This window comes from Argentina silus (genome assembly GCF_951799395.1).
Source record: "Argentina silus genome assembly, chromosome: 6".
Taxonomy (NCBI): domain Eukaryota; kingdom Metazoa; phylum Chordata; class Actinopteri; order Argentiniformes; family Argentinidae; genus Argentina; species Argentina silus.
The window spans coordinates 24,142,930-24,162,601 of record NC_139660.1 but is presented as its reverse complement, the minus strand read 5'-3'; the positions used below and the strand labels follow the sequence as shown (position 1 = coordinate 24,162,601).

At 42.6% G+C, this 19,672-nt stretch overlaps 1 protein-coding gene across 2 annotated transcripts; it reads right to left on the bottom strand.

The window, feature by feature from the left end:
• Positions 1-862: 862 nt before the first annotated feature.
• tmem259 (transmembrane protein 259) lies at positions 863-19,453 on the bottom strand. Of its 2 annotated transcripts, none has more exons than XM_083671910.1 (11): positions 18,298-19,453; positions 15,633-15,938; positions 15,195-15,363; positions 12,256-12,366; positions 11,553-11,675; positions 10,866-10,966; positions 10,313-10,370; positions 8,169-8,252; positions 7,315-7,447; positions 6,892-6,991; positions 863-4,421 (listed from the first exon to the last, which is right to left on the bottom strand). In XM_083671910.1, the coding sequence occupies exons 1-11, from the start codon at positions 18,508-18,510 to the stop codon at positions 3,594-3,596; spliced, it is 2,226 nt and encodes a 741-aa protein (XP_083528036.1). In that variant the 5' UTR covers positions 18,511-19,453; the 3' UTR covers positions 863-3,593. The 2 variants fall into 2 exon arrangements, with proteins under 2 accessions (XP_083528036.1, XP_083528037.1); XM_083671911.1 differs by having other exon boundaries at positions 15,249-15,363.
• Positions 19,454-19,672: the final 219 nt, after the last annotated feature.

Genomic DNA, 19,672 nt, shown 5'->3' with positions numbered 1-19,672 from the left:
TGCTAAGAATGCTTCTTCTGCACTTGGTTTACTGAACAGTTAAATATACATTTGAATGATAGAAGGAATCTAGTCCATCACATATTGAAGGATTTGTTAACATTGTCTAAAATGAACTACAATGGATAGCAAATGTTGCAAGGCTACAATCATCCTGCTTTCTCTCACAGAACAGCATATAGGCACAGATAAAGAAAACAAACTGATCATAAAAACCTCATTGATGGAGCATATTGTCATATCGGTATAGTCTATATCCTAGGCCTAGAATGGACAAGACTTTCTGACGTAAATGTCATATTGCACGATTTGGACAACATTTCGACTCAGTACCATGTCCTACATTGCATAGCCATTACTGATTCTCTACCCATTTCTTCGAGGAGAAATAGGGAGCCCTTGTGTCTTTTCAGACAAACAAAACATGGGTGACCCTCAGTTCTCATCTTTAAGAAACACAACCCACATTCCTTTCTCTGATAATAGGCCACAATCAGCAAAACCCTCCAGAAATGTATACATTGACAGCCAATGGAATCTCAACTTGTACTGAACTAGCTAATATCACATTTGGAATCATATAAGGCATCCTCAAAATAAAGCTCTCTATTCAGGAGATTCTGTTTTTTTCACTAAGGATAAAGATATCAAACACACCTGTCATTATTGCCCATTCACTCCCCTCTCCCTGTCTATAGCGAGGGCTTGGTGCGTAAGTGACATTTTAAACATTTTACAGGAGAGCCAAAATAAATCTGAGATTGGTAGGTCTAGTGTTTTATACATTTAAAACAATTGAAAAACACTTATTTCTTTGTAAAAGATCAGATTTCATGTAATAAAATGGCAAAATAAAATCAGAAATTTATTTTTTGGACTTAGTCACGCTTTTTGTACACCAAGAAAATCAAGTCATTTTGCAATGAGTTGAATGGCAACTCTATACATGTACACCCTTTTGCCATCAAGCTAAACCCATTGTGTTGTAATGGGTCGTTGTTTTGACCCTCTATTTCAGTCACATTCTTTACAGATCTAGAGCTTTCTATTGATATACAAAACAAATTATGGACCAAAACGTCACTTACGTCCCTCCGTACCAAGCCCTCAATAGTTACTATAGTAGTGACCTTCAGTGTCATGACCTTTCCATGTTAGTACCATTTCCAGATAGTTTCAGTGAACGGATGCATGATGCAGGGTTCTCCCTAGGATTTTTGAACAAGGTGGCGCTGGATTGCATTATCAATACCGACGCATTTATTCACGTCAAAATACAGCTAAAACACTGAGGAACATGATATCGCTTTCACTTTGTTATTTTTGACATTGTTATTGGCAATCAAAGATAGTTACTCTATCATTAGTAAATACCAGTTTAATTTGCTTTGAAATGTTTACACAGTGGCGGAGCAAAGTCGACAAGATGGCACAGTGCCCCTCTTACATTCTTTGGGGAGAACCCTGGGATCGATGTGAATATCTGATCATAGGCAAAGCAATTGCTTCACCCCAGAATGCTATCAGGCTTCTCTACACCCCTGCAGATACAGCTAGCATTTGTTCTTATTTTAAATGTATTACTCCAACTACTACCATTTTGTAATATGGGTCAATAGGGGAAGTGGGACTGAAAATTGACATTTGGCCTTGTTTGAGGCCACCAAAACAAGTGTTTAAGGCCACAGTTGAGCCTTCAACCTGTTCTAGTCATATACAATTAGTGAAGCAAGTATGTCTCAGACAAAACACAGAACTAGGTGAGGCAGTGAGGAAGAGAGAATGACGCCTAGTCTCCTGACAAGTACACAGGAAGTCTTGTAGGGAGAGAGACACAGTTTCACTCAACAACGGTTAAGACAGGAGAAACAGACGCCATGTTGGCTCTGCAGAGAAACAGCTGCTCTCCCACACTAGACAAGCAGTTGGAAGTGACTGCAACTGGCAATCACCATAAGAGCAATTGTCTACTTGTAAAAAAATTGAACAAAAAAATAAATAAAACTGTTTTGACAACTCTCTCAAATGGGGAAACCACACGATCACTTTTTATTTCCCACTTGGTTCCAGGACCAGATGGAATGAATGAATAACCGAGTTTCCACTGCGGGGCTTACAGTGTGTGCCAGTGCGTGCCACGGTCAATTCATTTTCCACAGTCACTCCCAGGCTTCAAGGGTGCTCACTCCGGGCCTATTAGGTGGTTAAAACTCAGGCTTGTAGCCTCCTCTATCCCCCTGGTCCTTATTAAGCCCAGTGGGGCTGCTGGTTCAGAACGAGGGTGGGATATTCTTATCAAATAAGTGCGTAGGCCTTGTCTAGATTTGACACTTAAATCAGACTTCTGTTATCCTGATATGATGATCAGATCACAGTATGTGCGTCCACACCTGGTATTAAAAATGAATTCTGATGAATTTCTCCCCTCACTTTATTTAACAGACTGTGTGGGTTTTTCGGTGGCCAGATTGCTTCTAGACTAGATGGAAATCAGAATACAATATGAGCTCGTACACCACACGATGTCAAAAGGCCAACACAATGACGCCACAATGCTAACACAATGAGGTCACAATGCCGACACTGTGACTTTTGCATGTCTACACCTGTACATTTGTATGTGATCATCTTATTCCGATGACAAAAGTCTGATTAAAGTGTCTAGTGTAGACAAGGCCCTTGGCTAGCGAACTTGGTGGGTGGCAAGCATAATCCAAGTTAGCTCTACACAAGCGAATTGGTTTGAATAGCACTTTTTACAAATTGCTTAATAATAAACTGCTTGAGTTACCAGAACCTGTTGGGAAACTGAAGGATTTAAAATGTTTTGCTAGTGTCTCTGAGTTTGCCACCTTAAGACCTGCAGAATGTAAGCAAACTATATTACGAGGCGGGACTAGAAAGCCCAGGTGTGGAAATTCAAACGGGTTTGTTCACTAGACTCGAAGCACTGGGCTTTGAGCACTAGCTGGCTGCTAGTAAGCCTTTGCACGCACTGGCACTTCAAAGTGGCGAGTGAGAGTCATGTGTTGCAGCTCTGTGATGACTTTCGTATAACGAGTGTGGCTGTGTGTCTTTCTTTTTGAGAGTAGGGCATTTTAATTTTCAATACCGTTGTGACACCTTATTCCCATCAGAAATACCCCCATTCTGAACATATACACTTTTTTTTTTTTTTTTTTTTTTTTTTTTTAAATCACATGGCAACAAAAGCCAGGGTAGACTTTCCAAAATGATCACAAACCTTTACTTGCAAAGTGGTGCATCCTAAGCTTAACTTTAATGAAAGAAAACCTGCCATTGATGGAAAGTCACTGGCCCCCACTTGGGAATCGAAAACTAAAAGCCAAACTAGTGTCCCCATACGTCCAGAGCAAAGACCCTGGGGAGTGATTTTCCTTTTCTTAGCTATCCATCCCCTCTCTCCTTTTCTTCTTTCTCTTCTCTTCCCATTTGTGTCTTACGAATGAGATTACAGTAATGAAAGCCTTGTTGGCCTTCTTGCGGTGTTGTAAGAGGAAAAAGCAGGGGATAGAAGAATACACATTGCTACTGCGTGTGTGAGCATGTGAGAGTGTGAGTGAGAAGGGAACTCAGGATGGGGTTGGGTGGGGGGAGTCCGGGCTGAGGGGATCCTCAGTCTTGGGGTCCCAGTCTGTGGAGGTCTGCCTGAGGGGGCTATCTGGCGCCGGGTGGCCAGCGCTGCTACAGTCTGTGTGTGGAGGAGAGGCAGGACTGGAACTCGAGGCTGTAGTCTCTGCTTTCTGTGCACCTCCTATGGGAAGAGAGGAGGGGAGAGGAAGGCCTGAGCCCTGTGTGCTCACTGCACTGCATGAATCCCCTATGGTTTGGATTTCCACGGTAACCAGGCTTGGACTAGCATCATCAATACTCTCTCCTCCCCCACTGCCCCCTACTCCACCTCCCGCTCCCTCCATCCGGAGCTCCGCCACCACCCTGAGGCCTGCCTCAGAGCCCCCCGCCCCACCGGCCTCCACCAACCCTCCTCCGGACGAGGCTACGGCGCTCTCCAGCAAGGATCCCCCCAGCTGCGGGGCCGCAGAGGACAACGCCTCTGTTATGATGGCCGCCGTCTCCGCCATCCAGTCCAAGTCCGAGGTCACGTCTCCCGTCCCCGTCACACTCCCAGCAAGACCATTGGTCTGAGTTGTCAGGCCTTGGGCCTGGGGCTCGCCTGTCAGGCCGACCTGGCTGTTGACTGCTCCTCCTCGGGCAGGACTAGGCCCTGGGGGGGCAGCTGCTGCTGCAGGGCTGCTGGTGGTGTTGTTGTTGAGGTTGTCCTGCAGTGCCGTCTGGTTGCCCTGACCCGCCTGCTGGTTCTGGAGCAGCATCTCCTGGATGCGGATCTGCTGCAGGATAGCCGGAAGCTCATAATGGTGGAAGAAGTAGATCATGGAGTGCTGTGAATATAGAGATGAAAAAAGGTTGGGATGGAGCTGGTAATAGAAAGGTGATTCGATATCAGTTTTTCTCGATTGCTTATACCATTTGTAGAAGTTCACATGGCCACAGCAATTACAACAGTAGCATTTTCAGCAAAACAGTCATTTCTCATTGGTTTCACACAAAATGCAAAAGTTAGACACCTTTTTGCAAAACAGTTGACACAACTATATACATAAGACACACACAATTTATTGAGTAAGTGTTGACAAACAAAACTGAATTATTTCCATACAGCATATAGCTATTTCTCCCATTATAGTGAATCTCTACTCCATACATGTAAACTCTCATCACTCAACAAACAAATCAGTCTGTAATAGGTCATCAGTAACGTAAGATGTGGCCTGGCAGACAGAAGATAATTGGTTACCATAAATGTCTTTGTTGGCACGTTGTGTTCCACAGTAATGCAATTTTTGTTGTTGTAACTACCTGCTTGATTCTGAAAATGTAATATTTTATATCAATTAGATTTATATTTATAGTAAGCAATCATACTCTCTGTGACAGGCGTACTGTGCAGTATCATAAACTAAAAGTACAATGTTTTTCTGCTGAGTGAAATTCTTACTGTTTTTCACCTTTGTTTTCAAATGAAAGTTGTCCAACCTGCAATGTACACTCACTTAACACTTTATTAGGGACACCTGTACACCGTCTCATGGTGGAGGTGTTATAATGGTGTGGGGAATGTTTTCTGGGCACACTTTGGGCCCGTTAATACCAATCAATCATCGCTTGAATGCCACAGCCTATTTGAGTATTGTTGCTGACAATGTGCATCCCTTCATGGCCGCAATTTACCCATCTTCTAATGGCTACTTCCAGCATGATAATGCACCATGTCACAAAGCAAAAGTCGTCTCAAACTGGTTTCATGAACATGAGTTCAGTGTTCTTCTGCGGCCTTCCCAGTCACTGGATCTGAATCTAATAGAACACCTTTGGGATGTGGTAGAACAGGAGATTCACAGCGTGAAAGTGCACCTGAAAAATCTGCAGGAATTGTGAGATGCAATCATGTCATCAGGGACCAGAATCTCAAAGGAATGTTTCCAACATCTTGTGGAATAAATGCCACGAAGAATTGAGGCTGTTTTGAGAGCAAAGGGAGGCCCTACCCAGTATTAGTGTTCCTAAGTGCTCGGTGAGTGTATATTGATGGTTATAGTTACTATTTAATGTGTCATTATGAAATGAATGGTGGATTGACGTTTTGAGAGTTATAGTGCATTTTGCACTATCGTGATTGGCTGAACCAGAGTCTGAGGGGCCAACAAGAGGTCCATCTGGCATGACTCCAGTTCAGGGGTCTGGATGTAAAATCTGAGAATAAGGGCTACATTGGCTAATCTCTAACATATGCTGCTAAACTCTTTGGCCCTGCCACCAGCATTAGGACTAAAAACATCCACATTTTGAGTCAATTGTTTAAATTGGGTTTAGAAATCATCTTAAAGTGATGCTCCACTCTATTAACATGTTACAGTTGTTTTGCACTTGGAATTGATAGAATCACCTACCTCAAGTCGTTTTGTGTGTGTTTCTTTCTTCTTTATATCTTTAGATGTAGCTTGTGGTCAGCTTGTGATGACCATTGAAGCCCATTCATCCGTAAATACATCTTAAACACATGCTAATCAAGGATAATACGCCAATGTGGTTTCTGAGTTTTTGTCCATTTTAGTTTTTTGATATGTTATTTATAAACACACTTTTGAATCACATTCTATTGCAAGAAGTTCCAATCCAAAAGGTTAGTTTTGGTTTCTTTTTGTTAGCATTGCTGATGTATCGAGTACATTTAAAACAGAACATGTTACATTACCGTTGGAAAAGTATTTTTTTTTTTATAAATATGGCGATTCCGACAGAAATTTAGATAATCAAAATATACAAAGAATGAACATAAAAACTGTTTTGGCTGGTGTGCTAATTCGAATTCCTTTAAAGCATTAGATGACTCCAAAATCCAACATCAGCAAACGTTACCATACATTTGAAGAGTCCGGAGTCCTCTTTTGCGGCATGTATTTCAATTTATCCATGAAAGTCAAAATATCCACTAGCGAGTTCAGGACTCTTCAAAGGTATGATAACGATTGCCAAAGATGGATTTTGGGTTATAATATGATCATCAGTGGAATCAATTCTGTACTGTGCCAAGTTTTGTTTACCTACCACTTCTAAATGATCAACTATGAGCCAAATGTGCCTAAATAAGCCTAAAGTGTTTGATATTTGTTCAATGTACTGTGCATAATTGTAGGCAAAGGGGAAGCCTCTAGAGCTGCCTCACATGCACGTGCACACACACTCTTATGAGCATGTCTCTCGTGTGTGTGTTTTCTCTATTTGTTTATACCACATCTTTCCTTTCCCTTGTGCTTCCTCCTGTTCCAGCGTTGCCCGTAGTGACCTCACCTGTATGAAGAGCCAGGAGGTGACTAGTGCCAGGCTGCTGTACTGGCCATTGAAGCGGTAGTGGTAGGCGTAGAATGCAAAGTGGTACAGATAGAAGAACCTGGAAATAGAATACAAAGGGCCTCCTTACACAACATCATCACACTGACTAAATTGTAAAACTAACAGGAACTGGAAAGAGAAAGCTGTTTACGGTTTGTAGCAGAGCATCAGTCAGAGACACTACGCTGACTGATCCACTGAATATGGCAGCAACTATTTCAAATGTGGTAATAAAAATAGAAAGGTATTCTGTTGACTAAATTACCTTCCAAGTTCTTGCTCCCTTCCATGTACCCTAAAAGCAGGGTTAGTAAGGGACCTGAATTCCCAGCCAATGGTACCTGATGGTATTGGTGCGTGTGTATATGTATATGGGCTTACCTCAGCCAATGGCGTTTGCTGGTATTGGTGTGGCAGCAGATGGCGTCGTACTGGTCGGCCAGCCACACAATGAGGATGATGTAGAAGGCCGTGGTCGTGTCGTTGAAGAACTCCGACATGATCGCCTCCATGCCTGCGAGAGGAAGAGAGGTTTCTTACCACTCCTGTGTTAGATCAGTCAAAGGAGAAGTTACCTGATGTGTGACTAACCTGGGGTATTGTTGGTTGATCCAGACACCTGTTTTTACACTAGCATTGCAAAAAATGCTAATAGGAAAATGCTATACATTGCTAATAACAATGAATTGATGAATCTACGGTATAGAATAGATCCCTTTAAATTACACACAAATCTCAATGACCAATTACACATTTTAAACACTGTTTAAAACATGACTCAGGGAGGGTCAGGTGCAGCTGGGCAGAAAATGGTAGGCCTGGGTTCAGGTTCAAATATTACTTGACATTTTTCAAATACTTGGAGCATTTGCTTGAGCCTGCCTGGAGTGCCAGATGGGAATAATCCATTGGCTTCATTGTGCTCAAAAAGCACAGCTTAAGTATTTAAGGATTATACCATACTAAATCAAATATACTATTTGAACCTAGGTCGGCAAAATGGGAGTGTGATGACAGTGGCCCTCGATACTGATCTAAGGTCAGTATTTGGGAAGCGCAAAATGATCCTGGATATGTACCAATGTAGCAGAGGTGATTTGGAGTGACGGGTAGCATGCTGGAGACCTAGGATTGATCCCGCCAGTTACACCTGGGGGCAACTTCCATCCATATCATCTACATACAGACAGCTCCACCTGAGTACGGTCCAGACAAGGAGATGATGGTAATCTTACCCACGAGAGCCAGAATGACAGTAAGGAGTGGAGCTGCTGGGAAGGCGATGGTCATATTCATCTCCAGCATCTGCAGCAGGTCCACTGGGGGAAATGAGAAACGGACCACAGAAAAGCAGCAGGGAACATTTATTATCAATGCTTCCATAGTGCTGTCATAGTCCATCCATAAAACTACGTATTAGGGCTGACCCCGTTTAGTCGACTATTTGGTCTCTCTCATGGACCAAAAACCATACAAGTCGAACAATTTTCCTTAGTAAGGACAATAAAATATCTATCTATTCATGTTAACAAGTCATGCTTCACATCCCCTTTCATACTTCCTATTATGTATATATGTTTTAAATCCGTATCTGGTTGGTTTGGAATCAATTCCACAGGAATTCTAGCTGTAGATTCTGGGGTGAAATAATGGCGGTTTGGGATGGATGAATTTTTACATCAAGTCAATATTTATTATCCCATAGGGACATTTGGTTCACATGCAGGGTGGACATACAACAGCACACAGCATACAAACACAGATACACTATAAAACAATGAACAAACAAAAAAGATTTAATTTGTGTGATGGCTGTGGGTATGAATGGGTGCTTCATCCTTGGGAGTCTGAACCTTGAGCCTAATGGCAAGAGCTGGAACTTTGAGCAGAGGTCCTTTCATGAGAGAAGGGATACATATTTGTTGTCAAACTGCTTATGGAACAGCTCAGGGAAAGTTTGCTGCTGATTTGGACAAGCTTATTGAGACAGCTTTTGTTTTTGATGCTCAGGTTTCCAAACCAGCATATAAAAAAGGTCATGGTAGTTTGGTTGCATTTGCTTGTACTGACAAGATGCTTCTGTACACTTCAGAATTCCTCCTGCTGCTGCTGTGAGCAGTTGCATCATCAATGAAGACAAGTTAGCCAGTTTTAATGTTTCACAGATGTGGAGGTATGCTGTAATCTTGGGCAGATCTTTTTTTCTCCAAGCATTCCTCTTGCAGTCACTCTGGTACATAATAATATTCATTTTATATGTCTTCCAGATGTCTGCAGGCTTTTTAGGTACTTTCTAAGCAAACTGTAACCTGACCATTGTTTTAAGGATAACTAGTGGTTTGCACATCGCAGTAAAGCCTCTGTAGTTCGACTGGTTACATATTCTGCGGATGGTGGTCTCTGACACATGGCCTACCAGCCCGTTTGTGATTGCTGAACTCACCAGTGTTTTCTTTCTTGTTTAATGATACAAACTGTTGATTTTGGTACATTTTGGTTTTGGCTATGTTTCAGATTTTTCTGAAATTTCAGCCTCATAATGGCTTCCTTGACTTTCATTGCAGTCTTTGGTCCTAATGTTGACAGACACCAATAGCAGACTCCAAAGGCAAATGCAAAGCCTAAAATCAATACTAGACATTGACAGCTCTCTTATGCCTGCACAAATGATGTGATGGAACACACCTGACTAACCAGAAACACCTGTCAAGCCAATTTTCCAATACTTTTGGTGCCCTGAAATAGGGGGACTATGTATAAGGGTTGTAATTTCTAAATGGTGAAACCAATCTGAAAAAAGCATTGAATTAAAGTTCTATACTCCAACTAAATCAAAACTGTTGGAGTATAGAGCTAAAAGAAGACAAAATGCTTCCTCTTTCCAATACTTATGGAGGGCACTGCATGTGTTATATGGTGATCATGTGTGTGATTAAGTTTGTGTGTGTGTGTGTGTGTTGTAGGGCCTGGGTGTGAGTGGGGTGATAGTCTGTGTGATTGGTATATTGTGTATGTGTTAATCAGTAGTAAGTAGGTGACAAAAGTTGTCGTAAAGATGTTAAAAGGATAGCTCATCAGACAGACATCCATCCATCAACCAGAAACAGATATTTGACAAATGTGTAAGCCTTGACAATTTGTGGTAAGATGCAAGTGTCCTGAAAGGCAGTTGTCATTGGACTGCTGAGCTCAGCCCCAAATGTACTCATAGCAACTTGTGTAGATCTGCAAAAACTAAATAGAACAATTTGGAGGGGGAAAAAAAATCACCTAGCCTATCATCTTAACCAATCCAATCCATATGAAGCGCCTAGGAGTAACCAACAGTGGCTAGGGGTTGTTTGGGGACAGATAGTTAGACTGGAATGCGTGAGCTCACCAATGAAGACGAAGATCTGGTGGTGGGAGTAGCGCAGCAGCATGGACACCGATAGGGTCTGGAGACATGGACATTAGAAACCCATCAATTTGACCCATGTCTGTTCTGGTGACGACAACTCAAGGGCTCTAAATAAGGGCTACTCAATGGCTCTGCCTACACAAAACTAGTTTGGATCTTTGCATGTTATTCGATGTCATTCAACAGTCACTGCAGAGTTCTCCCCAAAGAGTGTTCACGTTGTGAACTTTGTGGTGCCACTATGTAAACATTGCAAGGCAAATTAAATTATATATTTAGTAATGATAGTGTAGATAACTATCTTTGATTGCCAACAACAATCATTGTTAAAAACTAAAGCAAAAGTGAAACCATTATGATGTTCTTCAGTGAATCAATAAATGCAAGTCGGGTTTTGCTAATGCAATTAAGCACCTCGTTGTTTAAAAATCCTGGGGAGAACCCTGTACTGATATAGGCCTAAACATTTAAGTATTGAACCGGTATGCACTAAGGTGTCAATGTTTGTAGACGGGTATGAGGAGATACTTACGAATATGACCATGATGACAAAGGCAGCCAGGTAGGAGGTGCGGGCCATCCACATGCTTACGAATCTGTAGTGTTCCCCTGACACCACGTTCCTCAGGAAACCTGTTGTCACACACACAAACATCTTTCACTGCACACACTCCACTCTTTCGTAGAAACATTGTTGTTAAAATTATGCAAAGCGGTGTGCCAAGCAACCTGTGAGTATATATTGCAATTACAATTAGCAGTTTGTTTACAAGCCTTCTAGTACTAGCTAGCTTCCATCTCAAAATCCGCTATCCAGACTAGTGAGATAACATCCCGACATGTCCAGTGAATTTAAGCAGTCGCGTATGTACAGCATTAGTTGCTCTCCGTTTCTCCATTTTTGTTTCGGCCTAGGTAGTATACGTTTTGTTTCAATATGTTGCTCATGCCTACAGTATGTCTCAATATTTGTTCCAAAATTATAAGACAGTGATGCACTGACAAAATGTTGACGTTGCACTGTGTGAAGTAGGAATGGCAGCAATGGTAAGAGATTCATTAAGTCATGTCATCTTTATGCACGTTTGCCATTGAAAAGGCTTCAATTTGCTGCCCACACATCTGTCTCACTGGCCCTGCACACCTCCCAAAGGGAAACAATGAGTGAATGAATGAATGAATGACACACACACACACACACACACACACACACACACACCTTTATTCTCCTCGTTCTCAGCCAGGGCTTTGACACTGGACATGAGGATGTCGTCGTATCCCAGGAACTCATCCAGGAGGAAGCGGCTGAATCCGTCCCCGAAGCACTGGTCCTTCACTGGGTCTGTTATAGAAATACAACATTATAGAGCATCTCACTGGTCCTTCACTGAAATATAACATTATAGAGCATTATTATAAGCTGACGAGCATTCCGGCACAAAATGGTGGCTACCGAGGTAGATGCTACACATTTGGGGAGGATAGGGCGAGTTACCCACCATAAAACACCACTTTTCTTAAAGGTATAGTTCACCCAAATTGCAAAATCACATAGTTGGTTCCTTACCCTGAAAGGAATCTAAGGACAAGGACAGACTTCCAATTCACACTTTCGTTCGGTTTATCTGAGCACTGTAACTAACAGTAGTTAGCATTTTTAACGAAAAAACAATGGAAGTCAATGGACCCTAAATTTCCATGTTTTAAATGTCATGCCCAAATCATCTCAAATACTCTGAAAAGGTTCAATTACTTATTACAGCGCCCAGATAAACAGAACCAATGTGCTGATTGAAGTCTGACTTAGCCAAATATGTGATTTTGTAATGTGGGTGAACTATCCCTTTAAGAACTCAAAACATTGCTAAAGCCAATCCAATCCAAATTTAACAGTTGTATGAAGGCTTTCTAACACAGCTTACCCAGCGTGACCACCATGACGGGGATGTTGAGACGCTGACGAGTGGTCTGGGAGAGGCGGAGGAAGCCGTACTCCAGAGAGTACTCCACTATGTATTCCTCCTGAGGCCACACTAAAGACAGACACACACAGACACATGTCAACAGTGTATCCTGTTGCACCCAACATCGTAAAGACACTCCAACCCCCATCACACACACGCAGTTGCTTTGAATCAGAAAAACAAACACTAAAACTCTAAATTAGAGTTTACCTAAAAAAGCAAAACAGAAAACCTATTGACAAATGTACCTCTATAGGCCCACACATTAGGGCAAATGAAGGCATGAGCCCAATTGCATTTCTTCCCCCTAAATTCTGATGCTGGAGTCTACTATTCACTATTTACAACTTCATGTTCAACTCAGTGTGAAAAAAACTGTATTGAAAAATGACATGGCAGGATTCGATCACATCCTAACCTACAAATACTAGACGGCAAGTATGCTACCACCTGCTGCACCCCTAGAGGCTATACGTGGTTTCCACTCGTTTCAAGTGATCATTTTCCAGGACATTTTCCAGGACATTTTACGATAATTAGTAGGGAGACATGATAGTGATTGCGTGTTTCGCCACTAAGTATCAATGGCTGGTTGGTTGTCCCGTACACAGCCTCAGCCATGTCATATCACACCTCTCGTCTGAACACTCCACTGGCCTTGAGTAGCAGGATCCTCATATTCAAGAGCCTGGTGCTTGCCTACAGGGCCACTAAGGGAACTGTCCCTATACCCCAGTATGAGCAAGTTGGTGCAAATCAATCTGGAAATCTAACCAATTAACTAATTTTCAAACAGCAATATTGACCCTTCCTTTACCTTACTACTTTAATAACCTTAACCAAGACTAATAGGCTTGTGTTCAAGTCAATGAAGCACTACGGTGGCATCTTTTCAGCTAAAACTAGGGTATGGCGGAATCATTGGCACAGAAATGCCAATTCACCCCCCCCCCCCCCCCCCCCGCTATCCTGCGTCCATTAGTGCCATGTATATGCCGCATATTTCACATTGAGAGAGCAGTCAGTGCAGAAGATTCAGAGGATTGAATGTGTCTCATTGAGGTCAGCTTATAAGCACTATTGTGCAAATATTAAATACACTTTGTTCATCTTGTTTTATGTTAGAAAAAGTGAATTGAAAATGAATTGCTTCGGTGAAGGCTGCATAGGCTATTCCACGCAAGGAATTACAATAAAATAAGTAGGCCTAATACATAACAGAACCGATAGGAAACAGGATTTTCCAAAACAATGTGTGTTGGCCTATAATCACCAAACCTAACACAATTAGGGTTACTGTAGGTCTAGTTTAACCACAACACGGACATTCATGTCATGCTAAACAGTTTGAATGACTTTTAGAATTCTGTCCAACTGGTGATCCTACTCTCTCTATTTACCGGTAGGTAACCGCTGCGTGGTAAACTTCACCAGGTGTGGTATACTACTGTGGCTCAGCGCCTGCTGCGCGCCAACTGCATTTGCGCTGATCCAATAAGCTCCCAGACTTTTTAGACCACCACGGCCTAGGTACAGGGGGCTACTTCACTCTACATCAAACATTCCGTCCTCAAAGAGTTGAAGAACCTAGAGTGCGGTCAGAAAGAGTGCGGTCAGCGACATTTGCTGGACTTTCGGCATGTGCCTGAGAAACAAGCTATGCACACTTTTTAATTTTTAATTTAATTGACAAGCAGCTGCTTGTCGCTGCTCAATCGAGTTATTATGGCAGAGAAAAACATGAGAGATAGTATTTGTAATCTGATTTTTTTCCATGTGTTTTCCAGGCCTTAAAGACTAGTCTAATTTTCCAGGTTTTCCAGGACACATGGAAACCCTGCCACACCGAGCTATGGAAAAGTAGTTGTTGTTGGATAATAGTCTGGTTAAACCAATTTCCGTTCAGATTCTTTTCTCCCAATCTGATTTGTTTAGCTTCTCATCTTCTCCACATCGGTTCCCTCGAACATTCACTTCTTCAGTGCATGTTTTGTTATTAACCTCGGTAGCGGCTGGTAATGATACGAAAGACCTGCTGAAACCAAATTAAAATCTTATGTCTAAATCTAAATATGAAAATATTCTAGTACCTCCCTGGAAGATGTTTTTCTATATTCTCTTCAAATCACATATGTAAAAGGATTTGACCAGGCCTTGAGGAGCTTGCAGATCGCAGGCAGGGGAGATGGGATGAGTAAAATAAGGTAGCAATGGACAAACAGACTATCGAAATACTGACCCATACCTGTAGCCACTATGCAGAAATTACTTCTGTTAATCATAATATGGTTTGATCTGTCTCCTAGTACAGCAAATACATATATTCAGAATTATTTAGAATTGATTGTTAGAATTGGGACAAAAGAGTGAGAAAGCCTTGTTCTTTTATCAATAGCAGTCTGAATATAACTAATGGAGTGAGATACTCTTTCACTAAGCACCCTACTGCATGTTCTCAAAGGAAGGAGTCCTTCAGGGAGAGAGAGCATGTGGGTTCCATTCCAAAAACGTGTTCCCTTGACGCTTTGTAGACGTGTAGTGCTTACAGTAATGGTTCACTCCAATGTCAACCTTCGCTTTTTTCTATTCCAAATGGTACCCAAAAACATTCCCATTCATTTGGGATTACGCATAAAGTTGGATCTATACAGCAGATGGCATGGACCTAATATAAACGTTTAGCAAAATGACTTACACCGATTCAGTGTGCCAAGTCGGAGAATAAAAGACACATTTTTGGAATGGAACGAGGCCAAGGGGAAGTGGCGTGAGCTAGCAATAAACAGAGGTGAAGAGGCAACATAAGGGGGACAGGAGGAGAGGAGTGGATTCAGGATTCTCACTCACTGGGGTGTAGAAGTGAAGATAAGGAGGGACGGGGGAGGGCATCGGTTTACCTGCTCGTGTTAGCATCTCAATCTCGGAGACTGTTTCCCTCAGCGGCTGCATACCTTTAGTGGGCGCTTGGCTGAAGGAGAGGTCTTGGCTGTCATTCAGGCCCCCTCCTTGACCACCGCCGCCACCGCTCAGCGAGGGCTTCAGCCGCGGCTCGATGTCCAGCTCAAACTGGACCAGAGAGAAGGAGAAAGAGAGGGGGAGGCGGGGTAAAGCAAAAGTGAGCAAAGGAGAGAGAAAGAGATAGAAAGAGGAAACAGTCAGTGAGTTGTAAATGAATAGCCACACACACACACTTCTGTGGAGGCAGTTACACAGACATTGGTTCCACTTTATTCAGCCTAGCCCACACCAGCCTCAAAGTGGCTCCCTTTGCATAGCATAGATGTCCAAATAGCCCACCCCAACTCCAGGTTATTCCCCGACTACCAGCGTCTCACCTGCACTGAGCTGTTGTCGAACATTTCCATGGTCATCTCCTCCTCGTCCTCTTCCTCGTGGTACAGCGAGGCCAGCCCCAGCCCCCCTCCTCCCTCTCCTTCGCCTTCGGACTCCTTCACTAGGCCCTGGAAGCCGTCTGTCTCATAGAACTGCAAGAAGATGGGCGCCCGGCTGGAGTTGCGCTGGATCTCCACACGCAGGATGCCATCACGCGGCCACTTCTCCCGCACATGCTCCAGGCAGTTGATAGGGGAGCGAGAGAAGGCGATGTGGATGTAGGCCAGGATGAAGAGCACGAACAGGGCCTGAGGAGGAGGTGAAGAGGATTGGATAGGACGATTAAAACAAAGAAGAACCTTCAATGGTAGACGTGCATAAAGAGGGCGCAGTCTTAGTTTCACTCTACCATCAGACCTCACACCCGTACCACAGTGCAACGTGATCATGCGTAATCATTCTCATGCTCCTGTCAGTAAAAAAAAAAGAAAAAAGAAAAGGTCCCCAGGCTCTGGATGCACATTGCACTGTGGGATGGGTGTGGAGGACTGATGGAAGCGACAGTAGAGCTGAGTGTCAAACAAAGACTGTGCCATCTTCATGTACTTGTCTTCCATTATGGTTAAAAAAAATTATGTGGCGGGTCTTTGCAAGTGTATGGTCCACTGATTGGCTTAAATGGATAGATCGAGTAGCTTCTTTACCATTTATTGTCATTATTGTTAGAGCCCGACTGATACTGGACTTTAGGGTCCGATACAGATTTAGGGGGGGCAGAAATTCACTGGTAACTGCCGATATACAGTGCCCTGTGTAAGTAATGGGACAGTGAAGCATTTTCTCTTCTTTTGGTTCTACGCTCCAAAAGTTTGGATTTTAAAATCAAACAATGACTGTGTTATGTTAAAGTAGATATGCTCAGTTTTTATTTGATGGTATTTGTGTACATATTGGTTTCACCATTCAGAAATTACAACACTTTTTATGCATAGTCTCCTTATTTCAGGGTACCTAAAAGTAATGGGAAAGATTTATGAAATTACATTACGACATTATTTGGGTTACCCAAAAGTAATGGGACAATTGGCTTGACAGTGTGTTGACCGTCACATAATTAGTGCAGGCATAACAGAGCTGTCAATGTCTAGCATTGATTATAGACTTTGCGTTTGCCTTTGGAGTTTGCTATTGGTGTCTGTCAACATGAGGACCAAAGAGGTGTGACTGAAAGTCAAGGAAGCCATTACTAAAGGTGAAAAATCAGAAACATAGCCAAAACCTTAGGCTTACCAAAATCAACAGTTTGTAACATCATAAAAAAGCTCAGCAATCACAAACAGGCTCGTACGCCAAGGCAGACTTCTACAGTGGATGACCGAGGAATGCTCACCATAATTAAGAAAGAGCTTAAGAGCTTCATCATACAGTAAGACAATGACCCAAAACATACTGCCATAGCAACTACTGAGTGTTTCAGGGCCAACAAGGTCTTGACTGGCCAAGTCAATCTTCAGATTTAAATCCTATTGAACATGCATTTCATTTCCCGATGATAAGATTTTAGGCAAAAACACCTCAAAACAAACAACTTAAGATGGCTATAGTACAGGCATGGCAGAGCATCACCCAAGAAGATACCTACCGTCTGGTGGGGTCACTGGGTCGCAGACTTCAGGCAGTTATTGCATGTGAAGGATTGTCGACCAAATACTACAACACTCAATGTGATCATAATAACTGGTGACCCGGATTATATAAATATCCACATGCTGCAGAGCGGCTGACTGCAAGTTACACCGCCAATGTACACTTTCAGCACAAATCAATGGGACAATCATGTAAACAAGCTGTCCAAATCTATTCAATCGGAATGATGTCATTATTGACACATGGAGAAGGAGCGATGGGTAATGCTTAAGTACACCGCATGCCACGGTTTGGGGTTTTGAGTTTGCGTCCCACTTTGGATGGAATCAAAACTTTAGTTCTTTTGGCAGACCGTGCAATGGCACCTGTGTTTGGAAGTGCAAAATGTGACCAGTACAGACACGGATGATGTTACAGCTCAGGTCTATTTCTTTAATGGGAATTTCAACATCCACGATGTCACACATCCAGCTGTATACAATCGTGTTGAATCCGGGTCACCAGTTAATATGGTCACATCGAGTAGTGTAACACCACCATGCCATAATCTCATTGAATGAGATAGTGTGGGAACACAATGTGTGGGAAACACTGATCTGGTGGCAATTGGAGAGTGATTATTCCAAGGTGAATGCTGTGATATACAACCTACTCAGCCACTAATCCTCACATCAAAACAGAGTCTTATTACAGAGGAAACACCACATACAACACTGAAGTATTTTGCCTGCGGCATGACCGCAGTATGTACAGCATGATGAAGGCAGGGCTGCATAGACCTGCTGAACCTACTTTGCAGTTTACAGTCAGTAGCATTCAGGACTTAAGTGTGACAGGTCAAGTTTAGATTCAATGGCAACATGCCTTGTGTAACTGTTAAAGGATGGGTTCACTCTAAACATCTGTGATCAACCACATCGCGGTTATTTAGTAACTTGCACATCCACATTTTCCAGTGGATGTGGTCCACCAGTGGCATTTAACATGCATAGTGGAAATGTCTGAAAAAGAAAGCCTTACCTTAAGTAGGACAAAGAACTCGAAGATTCTTCGGAAAGACGGTGGAAACAACCGGGCGTAGGTGACTGCCATCTTAAAGAAGAGGGCGTGAAACAGCCTGTCTCGTACATTGATGAGTGGGTTCTGGTTGATATTGGGATTTCGGATCCTGTTCGCCCCGCCGTTGTTATTCAGCGGGACGTTGTTGTTCACGTTGCCTTGGTTTTCAGACATTGTATCTCTGATTGGGCGGGTTGATAGAAGTGACTTGTTATCTTAATCCAGGTCAGACGTGGATCAACGTGCGCATGCAGGACGTGGGGCTTTCGCCAACTCCAAAGCTTCCAGATTGTAGGGTGGTGCAACAAACCTTACCGCAATACACCATAAAGCAGTGTTTACCAGGCAGGATTTCTTAAGATGATCACGAGTGGATGTCTAGCTACAGGGGTTGTGCGTCGTATTATTATCTAAGATCATGTCTGAGTAATGACTGGCTGGGTACAGCACACACCAAAGCTATACACGCTAACATTAGTTGGTTTACTACATGTGTGACTGAGTTTCAATACCTGCTAAACATTAGCTGGCGTTATCGTGGCGCAATTAGATTTAAAATCAGATTTTTTTAGCTAGGCCTGATAAGCGTCAATACGTTTGCACCGTAGTAGCAAGATAATTTACTAAGCTAGCTAACGTTACCAGGGCTCGGTCTGCGAAACATTTCAGACATTAGCACCGCTAGCTAACAAGCTAGCTTGCATTTAGCTAGGAGCTAGCTTGCGATCGTTTTAAGGCAATCTTCCGAAGCAGTCATTGGCAATTGTTGTAATTTTGTGTCCAGATATCTTTCTTATATATAACTTAGTTGGTTAACAGTTATCATTGCAGAACAGGAACTTCCAAATAAAAATAGGAAAGCTGGAAAACACAGAAGGTTAGCTAGCTATGCAGGCTGCCTAGGAGTCTATCGCTGACGTTTTAATTATATGCCCGGAACCCGTATGTTAGTCGTGAGTTCGCCTCGACACTTGTCAATCATCTCAGCATAACCTGCGAAATAGAGATGAATAGTTCTTCTTCATTCCTTTTTATGGTGGGTTCTTGAGAAAATAATCCTTAGTCCCACTACTTTCATCGATTCCCTTGCTGCTGTTTATACAAGCGTTTACAGCCAGGAAAGCAACAACAACAAGTCAAGACAAAAAACGGAAATACATAGTCCTACATAGGTAGTCTCTGCAGCGCCCTCTGTATGTCGAATGTTTACACAACATTCCGGATAGAACTCCGAACCTGCCGTCAGAATGTAGTTCTAGGAATGAAGGTTACTGGAAATTCATTTCAATTCAGTTGTCTTCTGATTCGTTTTGTCCAGGTAATATCTGTATATATT

Excerpts from the sequence above, each read along its gene's own strand:
- tmem259 (XM_083671910.1), bottom strand. The coding sequence starts at position 18,510 with ATGTCTGAAAACCAAGGCAACGTGAACAACAACGTCCCGCTGAATAAC. Across the intron at positions 8,253-10,312 it reads CCAGATCTTCGTCTTCATTG|TGGACCTGCTGCAGATGCTG; the intron begins GTGAGCTCACGC and ends CATTTCCCCCAG. Across the intron at positions 7,448-8,168 it reads TGTCATTCTGGCTCTCGTGG|GCATGGAGGCGATCATGTCG; the intron begins GTAAGATTACCA and ends TTCCTCTCGCAG.